The sequence below is a fragment of the Tursiops truncatus genome, chromosome 14 (genome assembly GCF_011762595.2).
Source record: "Tursiops truncatus isolate mTurTru1 chromosome 14, mTurTru1.mat.Y, whole genome shotgun sequence".
Taxonomy (NCBI): domain Eukaryota; kingdom Metazoa; phylum Chordata; class Mammalia; order Artiodactyla; family Delphinidae; genus Tursiops; species Tursiops truncatus.
The window spans coordinates 44,441,028-44,460,255 of NC_047047.1; the positions used below are offsets into that span (position 1 = coordinate 44,441,028).

The following is a 19,228-nucleotide window of genomic DNA, read 5'->3' on the forward strand; positions in this document are numbered from 1 at the left end:
CCACAGCAGGAAGGCGCTGCACCTACGGTCGCTGTCGCCGTCGCCGTCTCCTCCGACGTCGTCGCCCCGCCCCGCCCCGGAAGTGACTTGAGGCTCGTCCGGAACCTCCGGGCCCGGCGGCTGCAGCGTCACCAGCCGAGCTGGTGCGGGGCGGGCGGAGCGGCCGCTGCAGCCGCCAACGAACCGGGAACCGCGCGGGGCAAGCAGCGCGCCGGCCAGGGGAGGGGGCCCAGCGATAGGGCCGAGGGCGACGACGACGCGGAGGAGGCGGAGCCCGGAGAGGGGTGGGGGCCGGGGAGGGTTAGGGTGGGAGGGGGTTGGGGGGGGTGTCCTGGTCTCATGGAGCCGGCCGAAAGGGCGGGCGGCGGGGACCCCTTGGAGCCGGGCGGGCGCCCCGGTCCAGACCCGCGAGGCTTCGTCCCGCAGAAGGAGATCGTCTACAACAAGCTGCTGCCCTACGCCGAGCGGCTGGACGCCGAGTCCGACTTGCAGCTGGCCCAGATCAAAAGCAACCTGGGCCGGGCAGTGCAGCTCCAAGAGCTGTGGCCCGGGGGCCTCTTCTGGACCAGGAAACTCTCCACGTAAGTGTGCCGGGGCCTGCAGGATGGGCCGGAGGCAAAGGCTTGGGTGTGAAGGCGTCCGCGGGGGGTGGGGGGGAGGCTCTTTGTCCGCACCGAACCGCTGGACCCTCAACTCTGCCCCGGTTCGGGCGGATCGTTTCTGTGCAGTCATCCCAGGGTCGCGAGCGAAGCCTGGGAAGCACTCAAGCTTCCTCCCTGCCACTTTCTTACGGGATCTCCCTGGTTCTCACCAGCCCTCTATGTCCTTCGCAGCTGCTTGTCCCCAAGGTTTCGGGTTGTTGTCTTCCGACATTCGGGGCCCGGGGGAGCGTGAGGGCACTGGACCCGCAGGGAAAGAGAGGAGCGGTCCCCCAGGGGTCCTCCTTGGACCTTTGCCGGTGGCGGGAGGGAGCAGAGAGGATTCGTCTTTGGGCGAACAACTCGACTTTTCCTGGTGTTTACTCCAGTTTTTTCTTACCTTACGGTCCCTTGCCTCTTCCTATCCCTCAGTTCGCGTCTAGTAACTTTCTGAATGGGAAGGAGGCCGTAGGGAACTTCTAGGTTCTGCTTTTTTTTGGGGCCCTCTCAGTCTTTGTGGGTTTGATTGAAAAGTCTGTTTTAAAATCAGCCCTCAGCGCATTCTTGGGCTGTGTACTAGACGTTAATGTTGAGAATGTTGAGTCTTACAACCTCGGGAAAGTGTATGTTGCTCCTTTTATGACATTTCCTTTGGAAATGTGCCATACTAAGGAAAATAGAGATGGAAGCTGTCAAGTTGTCCTGGGCGTTATTAGTATCGGGCTGGTGTTAATTTTTGAGCTGCTCAGATGAATATAGATTACCTAAATCAATCTCAGTTGTTCTATTCTTCTTTTGTTACCTTTTTTTTTTTTTTTTTTGGTATGAACTGGCTGCAAACTACAGTGCCACTGAAATTAGGGGAAACTGAGTACAGTTGGGGGAAAGGTTAGAGACATATTTGCTAGATGGGCATCTTCACTGTGTCAGAAGAACTTTTTTAAAAGAGAATTTTGCTGTATCTTGTTTGGTTGGCTATACATAAAATCTGGTAACATTGTATGTTCATGCATGTCGGTATGGGTGGCTGAACACACAAGACATAAATCACTTATCTAATGTTTACCCAAATCTGCTGAGTGAACTGGGTGATGACTCAGGGTTTTGTAATGCAGTCGTCTTTTCTACATTTCCTCACAGGATGATTCTTATCTGCCAATTATTAGGGAGCCTCTAACAAATTTCTCATCTCCAGTTGTCGCTGGTGGTAGCACTAATTACCTTTTTAATTAAAGAGCAAAACTCAAATGCTTAATTTGCCCTTTTCAAAGAGTGACCAAATTTATGTCAAGGTTAACAGCTCCCCTCTCGATTAGAGCTTGAAGAAGTTTGTGGTGTTAGGATCCATAGGAGACTTGGGAAAAAAGAAGTGCAACAGGGAGAAGAACCACTTTTGGTTAAAACAGAAGAATGTTTTATAAATTATTAAAATTCACAGTTTTTTCAGGTGAGCCTCCTCGGTTTTTATGTTACTTGGGCACAGTAAAAATAAAGTTACTTTGTCAGTTCCAGTAATTCCTCATTTTAATCACCGAGATCAGATTTTTCAGAAAATAACCTTTTTGGGGGACACAAACAGCTCCTTTTAGATGCACAGTGTATAAATAAACCAGTGTGTGAATGCATATGTGGTTTGGATTTATTAATGGAGAATCTACACAGGCATAGTTAAGCACTGTTTTCTGACATTTTTATTGTAACTAAGCTTGGCAAATTAACACCTGGAGGTTTATTTATTATTTTTGGCTTTTAGGTATAAGTATCTGTACCTAGAAAGGACTAAAAATACAGTGGAGACAGTCCTTGGTGTTTAGGGCAATATTGCAGCTACACAGCTTTATAACCTACGAACGTCAAACCATTTATATCTAAGTAACCAGCAAGAAATGCTATCAGATAGAATTTTATTTTGGAACGGTGGTTAAATGCTGCAAGCTGATTCTTGGGATTACGCTATGAGACATTTTGAACTTGGTGGGACATGTTGTGATCTTGGGTGTATTTTTTCTCCTAAGTCATGCTAAGGTGACCTGTTTATAGTTGTGCTTGTTGTTTTTAAGCCTTGTGTGTGTTGCACAAGTTTACATCTAAATGATGCCAAAACATGTGATGATAGCTCTCAGTTACCTTAGTAGTGATAATACTTAGTGCTTTGTAGAAGAATGGAAAGTAGTAATGAAAATAAAATCTAATTTCTCCCACTAGCTCTGTGACTGTGGGCAAGTTACTTTAATCATGTGTTTCAGTATACTTGTGAGAGAAATGAGGGAGTTGGAGTAAATAATTCCTGAGAAACACTCCTGCTCTGGTATTTTATGATTTTATTTTTTATCCTGTAGAGCCTCAAATAAGCCAGTGTGTATCTTTCTCCAACGACTGTTTGATAAGTTTGTAAACTACTGGAAATAGTTGCACAGATCCAGTGCATTCCTAAAGAAGACCAGAGTGTAAATGCTGTTCAGAGACACTGGGACTGGATCCCCGACCAGAAGTATATACATCCCTAATCTGGGTGTCAAAGGACTGGGTAGAGTTCTGGTTTAGGAGATACTCAAGAAACCACCCCCCCTTTTTTTTTTAACTTTTTATCTCATTTTGATGGTTATACTTATCTTTTAATCTATCTCAAGACTTGCAGGTCTGTTTAGCAGATCTCTGTGAAGAAGGGTTATTTCTGTGTACTTTAAAAATTGGCCCTGTGATATAATACAAGCTCTCTTGTACAGAGAGCTTAAAGTATTAGTACTGCCTGTTGAAGTGAGATTTTGTGACATCATACGTCACGAAACTAGTTTTTAAGAAGCAAGGAAACAAATTAGAGAAGAGAGGCACAAACTAAATGGTCTTTGAAAAACAGCAGTTAAGACAGCTCTTGGACCCTGAGTGAAAGGCATCTGTAAGTAACTGGTATGGCCTCTGTAGAGAATGAAAGGAGTTGAAGAAAGGTAATCTTGAAGCTCGCTTTTTCTCCCTTGTCCTTCTGGGCCTTTAATGAGAGGCAGTGAGGTCTAGTCAGAAGAAGTTTATCTGTACCTGGTGTTGCCACTCTTATCATCTTGGTCTTGCTTAACCTCTCTTAGCTTTAGAGTCCTCTTTTGGAGAGTGGGAGTGTAGACTACGCATGGTTTTTCAAACCTAAAACTTAGCAGCGAATTGTTTCATAAAAGCAAAATCTTAAACACAAAATTAGATCATTTCTTTCTTTTGTGTTTTTTTTTTTAAAGCAGAATTTTGATTTTAGTGAAGTGTGTGAGTTTGGATTATTATGAAGCAAATTTAGATGCTTTGTTTCAGTGAAAATGTTATATTTTCTGCTGTGAATGAAATGATTGTATTATAATGTATAATGAAATGATTGTGTTATACTGAGGAATCATTTGCTAATGATTAATTTGCTAATTAAACTGTAGCTCCCTTGTTTAATTATTATTAAGAATATTACGTGGCCTTACTTGATAGGAATTGGATTAAACCACATAATGTATTTAATTAGATTATACAACCACTGGAAACTTGTTTAGTCAAAATATACATTATCAAATACACTAACCTCCTTTGTGGAGAGCAATATGTGACCACAGGAGCACCCAAATCCATATCATTTCTATGTTAGAGAAGAAAGAAGAAAATGCTAACCACTAAATCTCAGTGTTAATATTGTCTATTAACATGATGTACTTAATAGAGTAATATTTGAGTATTAAAATTGTGAAGTACACAATAAAGATAAGCTTTTTATTTGTAAAAGAATCTCAAAATCTTGACAAATTGCCACATTCATCAGTGAGAGCCAGTTGGAGAAAGTAGTAGAAAAGGTTTGTCTCTGTTATTTAAGTGGCCACACTCAAAACAGGACCCAAAATTTTGTAGGGAGAAAGTTGATTTTCCATAGGAAAAAACAAAATGCATGAATTGATTGATTTTGGAGAGACAAATTTTCTGATAAAGTTGTATAACAGCACAGTAAGTTATCTTTCACTCTTTTTTCTGTTTTTTTTTTTTTTTTAACTAACATACTAATTTTTAGAGTAGGTTTAGGTTCAGAGCAAAATTGAGCAAAAAGTACAAAGAGTTCTCATATACCCCCTGCCCCTACACATACACACGTTTGATTTTTCATAGCAATGTCAAACATATATTTTTTTAAATATTTGAGGCTCTTCCCATTTTCCAGGGATGTCTCTTTCTCTTTCTTTTAAAACACCTTGTCAGTTTTCTCTTTACTAGTTAACTGGCTATTTCTGCCTGAGTCTCATTTGTCATTGACTATATGTGTGATTCTGATATGAATAGTTTTCTAACTTTTTTTCTTTGCTTTAAATATTTTTTTATTATGGAAAATGTCAAACATATACAGGAGAGGAAAGAATAATATAATGAACCTGGGTGTACCCATCACCCATGTTCAACAGTTACCAACTCATGGCCAATTAGGTGTCTCCTACCACCACCCCCTTCAACCATTTTTTTTTTTGAAGCATATTCTTCATTCATAAATATTTCCAGTATATATCTTTAAGGGAAAAGGAATTAAACAAAAAGTCAATACCAATATCATTATCAAACCTAAAAGAGTAACACTTACTTTGATCAACCTCATGAAGTTGGCTTCTTTGCAGAATTTGTAATTTTACTCCTGAGTTTCCATTTCATTTGCATTGTTTTGTCTGAGGTTCACTATAAACAGACCTCATGGACAGAGATAAAAGAAATAGCTCATTAATGAATATTTTCATATTATGACATCTTTTTCTTCCCCTCTTAACTTTGGAAACATAGAATCAATCCTGGGATAACGAGGACTCCCTTGAATTATCTCTATTTTAAAAATGAAGACACTGAGGTTCATAGGTTAATACATAGCTTGATGCAAAGTAGTAGAGACAGGAGTCTTCTTTGAACAAATTATTTTGTGAGTGCCTTGTATGGGATGGGCACTGTTTGTGTCACTTGGGATATGTCAGTGAAAGAATTCCGCCCTCCAGGGAAGTTCCAGCGTGTTCTTTTTCTCTTAGTGCACATTTTTGTTCATTTAGGACAGAGCAAGCAAGACGTAACTCCATCAAGAAATTTGGGGGAAGGAAATATGAATGCTAAGCGCATTACTTAAAAAAAATTCTCAATCTGACTGGTGTGTTTTAATGCCATAGATTGAGGCACCGAGAAAGGCAGTTAGAAAACAGTAAAACAGTACCATGTGTTTTTCTTTTGAGATCTGAATGTATTACTTAAAAACAATTTCTTGATGAAGTGTTTATAAAATCAAATTGTCTTTGAAGTGTGTGTTCTTAATTGAAGTGAAACAGAGGCAAATCACTAATGTTTTTTAAGGGACCTTTATTAGTAAATAAGTACACAACTTCTAAACCAGTTGCTCTCATTGTAGAACCTGGGAGTTATCTTTATTTATCTATTAAGTGAGACTCATTTCTAGTGAATCTCCCTCCCCACCTCCCACATTTTTTAATATAAAATTCAAATATGTGTTTCCTCTAACATTTGTAGAGAATTTAGACCAACAAACATCTCATTTGTACTGTGTGAAAAGCAAGCTGAGACATTGTAATAAAAGCAACAGCAAGCAAAAAAACAACAAAAATAAAAATCCTCTGTATTCATTGATACTGGCCACTGGAATGTTAAAAGCAGCACATACTATAAATATTCCCCTTTGGAATCCTGAAGTTGCCTACTTCCATATTCGGCCCTTGCTTAGCATTTCTTCCCTTTTAGTGCACTTTCTTGATCCCTTATTCATGCTTTTGTATTCTTTGTGTACCTATCTTCTCTCTACTGTGAGCTTTCTTGGGGTCAGAGTCTTCCATATTTACTTCTCCTTCCCTGCACCCACAGCATTTAGTGCAGCAGTATATACATTCATAGGTACTCAGTAATATTAGAATTAACTTTTTTGTTCCTTGTAAACTAAAGCATTATGCAGTTTCTGATGAATTGTTACTTTTACAGTCAAAATGGAGAAAACGAATTTGGGGTGAGATCTGTTTTAATACTGGGTTCAAAAGAAAGTGTATATTTAACCAAAGAAGAGGGAAGGAGCAACTTGGTTGAGGAAGAGAATGGTGTGTTTCATAACCCAAAGAGAGAGGGTATGGGGAGTGGGGTTTAACAAAGTTAATTAGAGAAAAGAGCAGATTATTTGGGTTGCATCAGGGAGTTTGAAATTTTCATTTAAAAATAAATCTGTCATTGTTATTGTTAAATATTTAGTGTTTAAAAATGTAGAGTATCATTACTACAATTTTCTGATAGACGAACCATAAAATTTTGGTAGTGGTCATTACCTTTTTATGCTAATTTGGCTTTATTCATAGCACCCAGACCCTAAATTTTAGAGTTAAAAAATATAATAAAGGCTTTTTCCCTTTCTAAGAAAAAACTTAACACCATTGCAGCTGTGAAATGAGTTTGAGAGTAGTATTTTAGTTCAAGTAAGTTGGAGGTTGCTTAAAATATTATTAAAAATGCTTTATAATCTTTTTTTCCAACACATAGACTTTCTTAATTTATTTTTTTATACAGCAGGTTGTTATTAGTTATCCATTTTATACACAACAGTGTATACATGTCAATCCCAATCGCCCAATTCATCACACCCCCACCCCCACACCCCCGGCCACTTCCCCCCCCTTGGTGTCCATATGTTTATTCTCTACGTCTGTGTCTCTACTTCTGCCCTGCAAACCAGTACATCTGTACCATTTTTCTAGGTTCCACATATATGCGTTAATATACGCTATTTGTTTTTCCCTTTCTGACTTACTTCACTCCGTATGACAGTCTCTAGATCCATCCACATCTCTACAAATGACCCAATTTCGTTCCTTTTTATGGCTGAGTAATATTCCATTGTATATATGTACCACATCTTCTTTATCCATTCGTCTATCGATGGGCATTTAGGTTGCTTCCATGACTTGGCTATTGTAAATAGTGCTGCAAAGAACATTGGGGTGCATGTGTATTTTTTTTTTTTTTTTTTTTTTTTTTTTGCGGTACGCGGGCCTCTCACCGCTGTGGCCTCTCCCGTCGTGGAGCACAGGCTCCGGACGCGCAGGCTCAGCGGCCATGGCTCACAGGCGCAGCCGCTCCGCGGCATGTGGGATCTTCCCGGACCGGGGCACGAACCCGCGTCCCCTGCATTGGCAGGCGGACTCTCAACCACTGCGCCACCAGGGAAGCCTGCATGTGTCTTTTTGAATTATGGTTTTCTCTGGGTATATGCCCAGTAGTGGGATTGCTGGGTCATATGGTAATTCTATTTTTACTTTTTTAAGGAACCTCCATACTGTACTCCATAGTGGCTGTATCAATTTACATTCCCACCAACAGTGCAGGAGGGTTCCCTTTTCTCCACACCCTCTCCAGCATTTGTTGTTTGTAGATTTTCTGACAATGCCCATCCTAACTGGTGTGAGGTGATACCTCATTGTAGTTTTGATTTGTATTTCTGTAATAATTAGTGACGTTGACCAGCTTTTCATGTGCTTCTTGGCCATCTGTATGTCTGCTTTGGAGAAATGTCTATTTAGGTCTTGTGCCCATTTTTTAATTGGGTTGTTTGTTTTTTTAATATTGAGCTGCATGAGCTGTTTATATATTTTAGAGATTAATCCTTTTTCCATTGCTTCATTTGCAAATATTTTCTCCCATTCTAAGGGTTGTCTTTTCATCTTGTTTGTAGTTTCCTTTGCTTTGCAAAAGCTTTTAAGTTTCATTATGTCCCATTTGTTTATTATTGTTTTTATTTCCATTACTCTAGGAGGTGGGTCAAAAAAGATCTTGCTGTGATTTATGTCAAAAAGTGTTCTTCCTGTGTTTTCCTCTAAGAGTTTTATAGTGTCCAGTCTTACATTTAGGTCTCTAATCCATTTTGAGTTTATTTTTGTGTATGGGGCTAGGGAGTGTTCTAATTTCATTCTTTTACATGTAGCTGTCCAGTTTTCCCAGCACTGCTTATTGAAGAGACTTTCTTTCCTCCATTGTATATCCTTGCCTCCTTTGTCATAGATTAGTTGACCTTAGGTGCGTGGGTTTATCTCTGGGCTTTCTGTCCTGTTCCATTGATTTATATTTCTGTTTTTGTGCCACTACCATAGTGTCTTGATTACTGTAGCTTTGTAGTATAGTCTGAAGTCAGGGAGCCTGATTCCTCCAGCTCTGTTTTTCTTTCTCAAGATTGCTTTGGCTATTCAGAGTCTTTTGTGTTTCCATACGAATTGTCAAATTTTTTGTTCTAGTTCTGTGAAAAATGCCATTGGTAGTTTGATAGGGATTGCACTGAATCTGTAGATTGCTTTGGGTAGTATAGTCATTTTCACAATATTGATTCTTCCAATCTAAGAAAGTGGTATATCTTTCCATCTGTTTGTGTCCCCTTTGATTTCGTTCATCAGTGTCTTATAGTTTTCTGCATACAGGTCTTTTATCTCCCTTGGTAGGTTTCTTTCAGATTTTTCATCATTAGTGTATAGGAATGCAAGAGATTTCTGTGCATTAATTTTGTATCCTGCAACTTTACCAGATGCATTGATTAGCTCTAGTAGTTTTCTGGTGGCATCTTTAGGATTCTCTATGTATAGTATTATGTCATCTGCAAACAGTGACAGTTTTACTTCTTCTTTTCCAATTTGTATTCCTTTTATTTCTTTTTCTTCTCTGATTGCCGTGGCTAGGACTTCCAAAACTTTGTTGAATGATAGTGGCGAGAGTGGACATCCTTGTCTTGCTCCTAATCTTAGAGGAAATGCTTCCAGTTTTTCACCATTGAGAATGATGTTTGCTGTGGGTTTGTCGTATATGGCCTTTATTATGTTGAGGTAGTTTCCCTCTATGCCCACTTTCTGGAGAGTTTTTATCATAAATGGGTGTTGAATTTTGTCAAAAGCTTTTTTTGCATCTATTGAGATGATCACATGGCTTTTATTCTTCGATTTGTTAATACGGTGTATCGCATTGATTGATTTGCATATATTGAAGAATCCTTGCATCCCTGGGATAAATCCCACTTGATCATGGTGTATGATCCTTTTCATGTGTTGTTGGATTCTGTTTGCTAGTATTTCATTGAGGATTTTTGCATCTATATTCATCAGTGATATTGGTCTGTAATTTTCTTTTTTTGTAGTATCTTTGTCTGGTTTTTGGTATCAGTGTGATGGTGGCCTCATAGAATGAATTTGGGAGTGTTCCTTCCTCTGCAATTTTTGGAAGAGTTTGAGAAGGATGGGTGTTAGCTCTTCTCTAAGTGTTTGATAGAATTCACCTGTGAAGCAATCTGGTCCTGGATTTTTGTGTGTTGGAAGATTTTTAATCACAGTTTCAATTTCATTACTTGTGATTGGTCTGTTCATCTTTTCTATTTCTTCCTGGTTCAGTCTTGGAAGGTTTTACCTTTCTAAGAATTTGTCCATTTCTTCCAGGTTGTCCATTTTATTGGCATAGAGTTGCTTGTAGTAGTCTCTTAGGATGCTTTGTATTTCTGTGGTGTTTGTTGTAACTTCTCCTTTTTCATTTCTAATTTTATTTATTTATATCCCCTCCCTCTTGATGAGTCTGGCTGATGGTTTATCAATTTTTTTTATCTTCTCAAAGAACCAGCTTTTAGTTTTATTGATCTTTGCTGTTGTTTTCTTTGTTTCTATTTCAAAATATGCTTTATAATCTTCTAATGGTAGGCAGGCTAAATAGAATGTGTTAGTAATCTTTGGACTGTTAAGTGTGGGTGTTTCATTTCATTTTCTGACGATTTTTTTTTAATTTAATTTATTTTTTATACAGCAGGTCTTTATTAGTTATCCATTTTATACATATTAATGTATATATGTCAATCCCAATCTCCGAATTCAACCCAACCCCCCCCACCCCCCGGCCACTTTCTGCCCTTGGTGTCCATGCGTTTGTTCTCTACATCAGTGTCTCTTATTTCTGCCCTCCAAAGCGGTTCATCTGTACCATTTTTCTAGGTTCCACGTATATGCATTAATATACGATATTTGTTTTTCTTTCTGACTTCACACTGTATGAAAGTCTGTGGATCCATCCACGTCTCTACAAATGACCCAATTTCGTTCCCTTTTATGGCTGAGTAATATTCCATTGTATATATGTACCATATCTTCTTTATCCATTCATCTGTCAATGCTGACAATTTTCTTTTTTCCTTTTTCATTTATTTTTTTAAATTGAAGAATAGTTGATGTATGATATATGTTCAGGTGTACAAGATAATGATTCACAATTTTTAAAGGTTGTGCTCCATTTATAGTTATTATAAAATGTTGGCTGTATTCCCTGTGTTGTTCAATATGTCCTTGTAGCCTACTTTATAAATAATAGTTTGTGCCTGTTAATCTCCTCCTACCTGTATGTTGCCCTTCCCCCTTCCCTTTCCCCACTGGTAACCACTACTTTGTTCTCTATATGACAGTTTTCTTTTTTAAGCCAAGGATGAAGTAGAAGCTTTTAGAGCAAGAAATTTTATGAATGCATGTGAGTGCTTATATTTTGGACAGATTCCTGAAGAGCTTAGTTGGCATAGCTTGTGTTCTAAGGGAAGGTAGGTTACTTCCAGAGATGCTAGTTAATAAAATGTTGTCAAATTTCTGTCAACATATAACAAACAGAGGTCCCTAATTTGTGAATGGCAGGAGAAAAGTTGGTATTTAACAGTTTGGTAATGCTTTAGAAGTGTGATTTAGGGACTTTGCTGGCAATCCAGTGGTTAAGACTTCACCTCCAATGCACGGGGTACAGTTTTGCTCCTTGGAGGGGGAGCTAAGATCCTATATGCCTTGCAGCCAAAAAACCAAAATATAATAAAACAAGCAATATTGTAACAAATTCAATAAAGACTTAAAAAAAAAGTGTGATTTAAAAAAAAAAAGCACTCAAAATTTAACCGACAAATATCCAAGACCTTTTCACTTTGTGTTTTGTTTGTTTTTGTTTGTCTGGAGTGTCTCATAATATTTTATCTGTATGTTCATTTATAAGTGTTTATAGAGAATTTTCCAAGTTTTCAGTTATGACCAAAGTGTTGTGAAATCAGTTTAGTAGGTCTTGACCAGTTTGGGTGTGGTTTTGTTTGGTTTGATTTGTTGAATGAGACTAACATTATTAGAGTGAATTTGGAAGTAATAAGGGTGAACGATCATGACCTTTGTTTCAGTTATACATATGTGTTTGTGTATAGTGTATTATGTATTTATTACTGTGGGTTGTGGCCAAAAAAATTTGAAAGCTACTGATTTTACAGGTTTCTTTCAGTACTACAGATATATAATCCACATCTACTTATTGAGCTATAAAGATACAAGAGATGGAAACAAAAAGTTGCAACAGTTTAAAAATATCAGTAACCAGAGGGATTTTACAAGAGAGCATTCATAGATTGTTAAATGAGTGGTATAGATACTACCTACCATTTGTTGAGGGCTCAGAATGTGCCAGCACTATGCGAAGGGCTTTATATTCATTATTTCATTTGATTTTCACAAACATTTAACTGTAGGTACGTTTATTATCCCAATTTTACCATTGAAGAAATGAGTCTTAGTGAGGTTATGTAACAGCCTATTTCCCTGCTGAACACAGGGGCTGTTGCTCTTAACCATGTGTCCAAAATGAGGAAAGCTCCTTGGGCTGTGTTACCTGGGAAGACTACCAGTGAAGGAGAAACGGCAGCTGAGCTTTGAGATAGGATTTGGTTAGGTACGGAGGAATTTGGAGAAAGCCATTTAATGTGTGGGAACAGAGATGGAGCAAATTGAGCACAAGTGTTAAAAGTCTCTACTCAGACTTTAACTTATTGAAATAATCAGTTGTCTGTCTCCGTTTCTAGGCTGCATGCTCTAGGGCCATTTGTTACTTATTTTATGTTTCCATTGCCTGTTGCCATGTCTGGCCCTTAATTGATACTCAGTAAAGCATTTCAAGAAATGAATGCCCCTTATCCATGCCTCAGCAGAGAAGCAAGTGGGAAAAGAACAGAGGCATCATTAGGTGTTAATATTGAATGACTTTATTACTCTAGAAATTGTCCTGTCAATTTTAGTAAGTCATAAAGGATATAACTGACATAGAATATGCTGGAACTCTTGTGTTGTTCAGCCTGTGGTGGATGGGGGTAAAGAGAAGCATAGACCTCAGATCTCTGTGTTTAGTGCCTTCCATCAGAAGTAACTACACTTGGTAAAGATGATACATCTGGTTTTCAGTGTTTTGGAAACCTCTCAATGTTTTAAAGTCAATTTGTTTAATTTGGTCAAATATTTATTGTTAGTTTGGAGAGTTTTGTTTTGTTTTGTTTTGTTTTTTAAATAGAACTAGCCCTGATGAGCTGTTTGTAATTACTTACATCACTGTATTTCTCAACATTCAATCAGTTGAGAAAATGTTTCTCAGTGTTCACCTTGTTTCATCTCTGGTTAGAGCCAAAGGTTAAATAGGTACAGAGGCATGGTCCCTGCCACCATGTAGATTTCAGTCACCTAAAGAAATAGAATAATGTATTACATACATAACTATAGTATGAGATAGAATGTGAAAAATACTCAAGTTTGGTATGAGCTATAAGGGGCAGAGAGGACAAAGATAGCACTTTTGATTGGGACATCAAGAGTATTTTCCTCTCAGGCAGGCAAAAATACCATTCCAATTCCATTTTATACTCAGTGCTTCAGGATGAGATTAATTTCTGTAATGAATTTTAACATAAGTCTTATTTTCTGTTTTTTATATTCCCCACCAATATGTCAAACAATTTGAGCTAGGAATTCATTGTTCAGTATGCTTGTACACTTGTGTAAACATGTAAATACAAAGATACCTACTAAATATTATTTGTAATTTTAAAAAATAACAGGAATAACATAAATGCCTAAAAAGAGAAGATTGAGGAAATCATTATTTTTATAATGGAATATTAGATAGCTATTAAAAAGAATATGGCCAATCCATATTTATAGGCATTGAACAGCATCTTGACTTTTCTATTAAGTGAAAAAACTAAGTGGTAAATAATATCTATAGTATCGTTGAATTTATGGTTTTTTTTTCTTTTTTTTTTTAAAGAAGATGTTGGGGGTAGGAGTTAATTAATTAATTTATTTTTGCTGTGTTGAGTTTTCATTTCTGTGCGAGGGCTTTCTCTAGTTGTGCCAAGTGGGGGCCACTCTTCATCGCAGTGCATGGGCCTCTCACTATCGCGGCCTCTCTTGTTGCGGAGCACAGGCTCCAGATGCGCAGGCTCAGTAGTTGTGGCTCACGGGCCTAGTTGCTCCGCGGCATGTGGGATCCTCCCAGACCAGGGCTCGAACCTGTGTCCCCTGCATTAGCAGGCAGATTCTCAACCACTGCGCCACCAGGGAAGCCCCGCATTTATGTTTTTATAAAGTATATACATATGTACATTTGTATATAAATAAAGTCTAGAAGGATACTATGCAGGCTGTTAACAGTTGTAGACAACAGTTTCAAATTTGTATGCTTGGTGTACTGTTTGAACCATTTAAATAAGTATATATTGCTTTCCTGATAAAATAATAATAATCTCCCCCCCCAATAATATTTTCCTCTCAAGTCTCAAGGATGCAACTTATAGTTGGTTTAAAAAAAATAAAAAAGAAAATGTATAGGTTTATGGGACCATCCACAGATTTCCAGCATGGCTAGATACAGATACTGAAGGAACATTGTCTTATTATCCATCACTTAACTCATTGTTTATCCTCTGGGTTGACCATTTTTTTAAATATTTTTTTAAAGGCAAATATCTTAAGGTGTATTTAGCCTCATATGTAATTGAAGAACATAAATTGAAACAGACTGTATTAGTATTATATTTTTAATGATTTTAACAGAGTTTAAAAAGCATATATTGTGCTCTAGTCAGTCTGCTAAGGTGCAGTGGTTCTCAAACATAGTGAGACATCTGGGAAAGTTATAAAAAACAACTGGTACGTGGAAGCCCATTCTAGAACAATTAAATCAGAATGTCTTTCATGCACATTCATCAATTATCCATCACCATAGCCTTGTGAGAAAACCCAGGTTTTACAAATGCCTGGGAGGTTAAATGACTTGCCCAAGGGACTGACATAGAGCAGTTTGAATTCTCAGCAAACTTGTAGAACCATGCTGTTCCTGCTTGCTTGGCTACTGTGTTGAAATCCATAAATATTCTGTCTATCCAGAGTTGATTATAATGTTGGGAATTGCAAAACAAGTTAGCATGGAAACATAAGACATCCTCCACTTTATATAACACCTTTGTTCCCATCGTTCCAACCAGCAGCCATGTTTGTTTGTTTGTTGTTGTTTTGGCCCCACTGTGCGGCAAGTGGGATCTTAGTTCCCGGACCAGGGATCCAACCCCCACATATTGGAAGGGCGGAGTCTTAACCACTGGACCGCCAGGGAAATCCCATTGTGTTGGTCTATCCCCTTTTTTCATCCTCAGTTTGACTTTTTAGAGGGGAAATAGAACAAGCAGTGTTCTTTTGGCTGTGTCTTCTTGTCACAGAAGTTTGCTGTTCTCTCTGTGTTCCTCTACCTAGAGCTGTTTTTTGTGCCTCTTGCCGCCTCTTTCCCCAAATGCTCAGATTATCTTAACCTTGAGTTTCCTATTTAGAGTCATGATACCTCTCTATTCTTTCAAGATTCGGTTCAATAATCACTTAGGTATGATGAAACTTTGGTTAAAAAAAAAAATCACAAAACTCTGATAAAACTGCATTTATTCCCCTCCTTCAGTATATTACCTAGTTTTCTGAGTACATGTCTCCTCACATCTGATTGTGAGTTCTCAGCCTAAAGGAACTATTTGGATCATACTCTTGTGCTGTACATGTCATTTGCTCTAGAAATGCTTTTTGAATCAATAGGTAATTGAGTGAAAAGAGGAGAGGTGGGCTTATGAGAAAACCCTGCATTTAATCTGTTCACTTACTGTTTCTAGCAGTGAGAAGCTGTATTGGCATTTTTTTTTTTTAATTAAAAAAACTTTTTTTGGCTGCGTTGGGTCTTTGTTGCTGCGTGAGGGCTTTCTCTAGTTGCGGCGAGCGGGGGCTACTCTTCGTTGTGGTGCTCGGGCTTCTCATTGCGGTGGCTTCTCTTGTGGAGCACTAGGCGTGTGGGCTTCAGTAGTTGTGGCACTCAGGCTCAGTAGTTGTGGCTTGCAGGCTCTAGAGCTTAGGCTCTGTAGTTGTGATGCACAGGCTTTGTTACTCTGCGGCATGTGGGATCTTCGTGGACCAGGGCTGGAACCCGTGTCCCCTGAATTGGCAGGCGGATTCTTAACCACTGCGCCACCAGGGAAATCCCCATATGCATGCTTTTAAATGATTTGGTTTCTTTTTATTATACTTGTTTAATATTTTCTAATTTACATTTTATTATAATCAGACTACTTGGCTAGTATAATATTCACATGTTAGAATTAAGTAAGGTTTTCTTTGTGGCCTATTTTACAACCAGTTTTTATAGGTGTCCCACAAAAAATTCAAAAGAGGGCATAGTTTCTGTAAGCTCACAATTTTTATTTGTATCTTCTAAAGTCAGCTTTATTAATTACATAATTCTAATTACCTTTAGTGGAAGTCAGATTGAAGTGGTAAAGACACAGTAATTGATTTTGTTGCTGCTATACAGGACATAAAGTTTCATTTTCTTTTTCAAGACTATATAATAGTATTGTATAATTTTATCAGGAGATGCGTAATCCCTGATTTTCTCTTTTTGTGATGTTAGTAACTGTCCTACATCTGTTAGATATTGCAAAATGGTGATACCTTTTATTCTTCATGAACTTAGTGAATTTAAACATACATTGTAGTTAATTATCGTGATTCATGGTTTCATTTTTGGCTGGTGAGACCTATACAACTTGACTCCTATGCTCTTTATTTTTTATTTTTTTTGGCCACTGCACAGCTTGTGGAATCTTAGTTCCCCCACCAGGAATTGAACCCGGGTCACAGCAGTGAAAGCACCAGAGTCCTAGCCACTGCACTGCCAGGGGATCCCTTCTGTGCTCTTTTAAGTAGGAGTTTAGTAGATTTTTAAATTAAGATAATAGTAGAAATGCAGAAATATTGATTACTTGATTTTAAACATACAACAGAGGTTGATATGAAATGTTTTTACATGTTAATTTTAATTATAATAAATTATGCCTGTTTACTTTAGAAGAGTTTGAATGAACAGAGGTATATAGAAGAACATGAAGTAGTTTGACCATCAAGAGGTAACACTTTAGCGCCGTGCATCCTGGGTCGGCGTAGCCATTGTGGCTCGTGTCCTTTGCGCCTGTGTCCTTCGACTGCCTGCGGCCTTCGCGCCGCTGCCCAGGCTCCCCACGCTGGCCGCGGCCCTGCCGCTCAGCACCACCCTGTTCCCCTCGGGGGCCCGGACGAGGCCTGGGGCTCCGCAGCCGGCCTTTGTACTTGCACAGGTTCCAGGTGAAGTTACATAGCTGTGCCACCAGTATAGGGACGCACCCCCTTTGACATTAGAGGGAATCAAGGACCATGTTCTTTAGGTCTTGAAACTCTATGACAAGACTGACCCAGAAAAGCTCTTAGTAAATTCCCATTTTATAAAGGACCTCGGCTTAGACAGTTTGGACCAAGTGGAGATTATCATGACCATGGAAGACGAATTTGGGTTTGAAATTCCTGATCTAGATGTGGGGAAGTTAATGTGCTCAAAAGAAATTGTAGATTACATTGCAGATAAGGAGGAGGTATATGAATAAAATATCAGACCCTTTTTCTTCACTGAGAGAAGACTCAGAAGATGCTGGCGAGTGTCTGAAAGTGAGAATGCATTTCTGCATCATTGCTGACTGACAGAGTAACTCTGTTTAGACTTGTACTTAAATTATCTTGTGTTTTTTTGCTCTTTGAAAATAAATCTGTAAAACCAAAAACAAAGAAAAAAGGTAACACTTTATAGTGTTTATTTTTATTTATTTTTTGCGGTACGCGGGCCTCTCACTGTTGTGGCCTCTCCTGTTGCGGAGCACAGGCTCCAGACGCACAGGCTCAGCGGGCATGACTTACAGGCCCAGCCGCTCCACGGCATGTGGATCTTCCCGGACCGGGGCACGAACCCGTGTCCCCTGCATCGGCAGGCGGACTCTCAACCACTGCGCCACCAGGGAAGCCCCTATTTTTTAATTTTAATGCATGATTGTTTCTTTTTTATTTAGTTACATATTGTGAATGTTTTGTATCCTGATTTTTTATATATTACATTTCACATCCATAAAAATTCTTTGAAAACAATTTTAAATGACTACATTGTAGTCTAAAGGCATAAACCACAATTTAACAAACCATTCTCTTATATCAGACTTCTAGGGTTTTTTCAGGAAATTTTTATTAATTGCAAATGTGCACTTGAAAAGCTTTTTGGTATTTTGATTTTGATATTCTGAATTTTTATTTAAGACATATTGCTAGATGTGACATTGAAGGAAAAAATCATCCATAAATACTTTTAAGTACTTTCAATGACAATATTTAAATTCTGGTTTTTAAAATTTCAAGCTAAAGTTTCATTTTTTTGCCTTGTAAGTAGGACTACTCAAAATAAAACACTTAAGGTTAAATTTCATTGCAAATGTTGTATATGTTTTATAATAACAAATAGTCTTAATGTTGCTCTGAAATGATGTTAATTTTACTTTACTGATGGATATAGAACCTTAGAAACCCAGTGACTGCCTTGAAGAAAACTAACTGATGAATGACAGAACTTGTATTGAAAACCAATATTTTTAGCCTCTAGCCAAGATCCAATTCTTAGTTCATTTCAATAGTGCTGTATAATTTTATACTTTACTTAAATTTCCTTCGATATATAATAAACTTGTCTTCAGGATATATAGTAGAAAGAACCTTGACAGCATTGTACATTTCGTTAACTAATTGCTGTTCCTGGCATGCCACTGTCTTTCTTTACTTGCAATTAAAAGTTAAAGTATTTGGGACTTCCCTGGTGGCGTAGTGGTTAAGAATCCGCCTGCCAATGCAGGGGACACGGGTTCGAGCCCCGGGAAGATCCCACATGCTGCGGAGCAACTAAGTCTGTGCGCCACAACTACTGAGCCCACGTGCCACAACTACTGAAGCCCTCACACCTAGAGCCCGTGCTTCACAACAAGAGAAGCCCGTGCACCGCAACGAAGAGTAGCCCCCGCTCACCACAACTAGAGAAAAGCCCGCGCACAGCAATGAAGACCTGATGCAGCCAAAAATAAATAAATAAATAAAATTTTTTAAAAAAATTAAAGCATTTGATTAATACACTTGATTAATTCACTGTAGGGTTGTGAGGAGGAAGCAGTTGAAAAATGCTTTTGTATTATCTTTTACTGTTTTTTTTACCCCTACGGGAGGATGGAACATAATGACTTGTCATCTATATATTCTGGATAGTTTAAGAAAATATCCTATTCAGAAGTTCAATCCTGACTGTTACCGAGGTTTTCAAGTATTTTAATAGAAATTTTTAGTCGTAAAATGTAATGTGCAAATTAATTGGAAAAAGAGAATGGACTGTCTCTA

The 19,228-nt window shown here is 38.4% G+C and overlaps 1 protein-coding gene and 1 pseudogene across 1 annotated transcript in view; both read left to right on the forward strand.

The window, feature by feature from the left end:
* Positions 1-327: 327 nt before the first annotated feature.
* PSME4 (proteasome activator subunit 4) overlaps positions 328-19,228 on the forward strand; it is a 101,402-nt gene continuing 82,501 nt past the window's right edge. Inside the window, exon 1 of the mRNA XM_019942853.3 lies at positions 328-581. Within this exon, the coding sequence (XP_019798412.1) occupies positions 340-581 (242 nt within the window). The 5' untranslated portion in view covers positions 328-339. The remainder of the gene's footprint in view (positions 582-19,228) is intronic.
* On the forward strand, positions 1,650-17,820 carry LOC101328641 (acyl carrier protein, mitochondrial pseudogene; annotated as a pseudogene).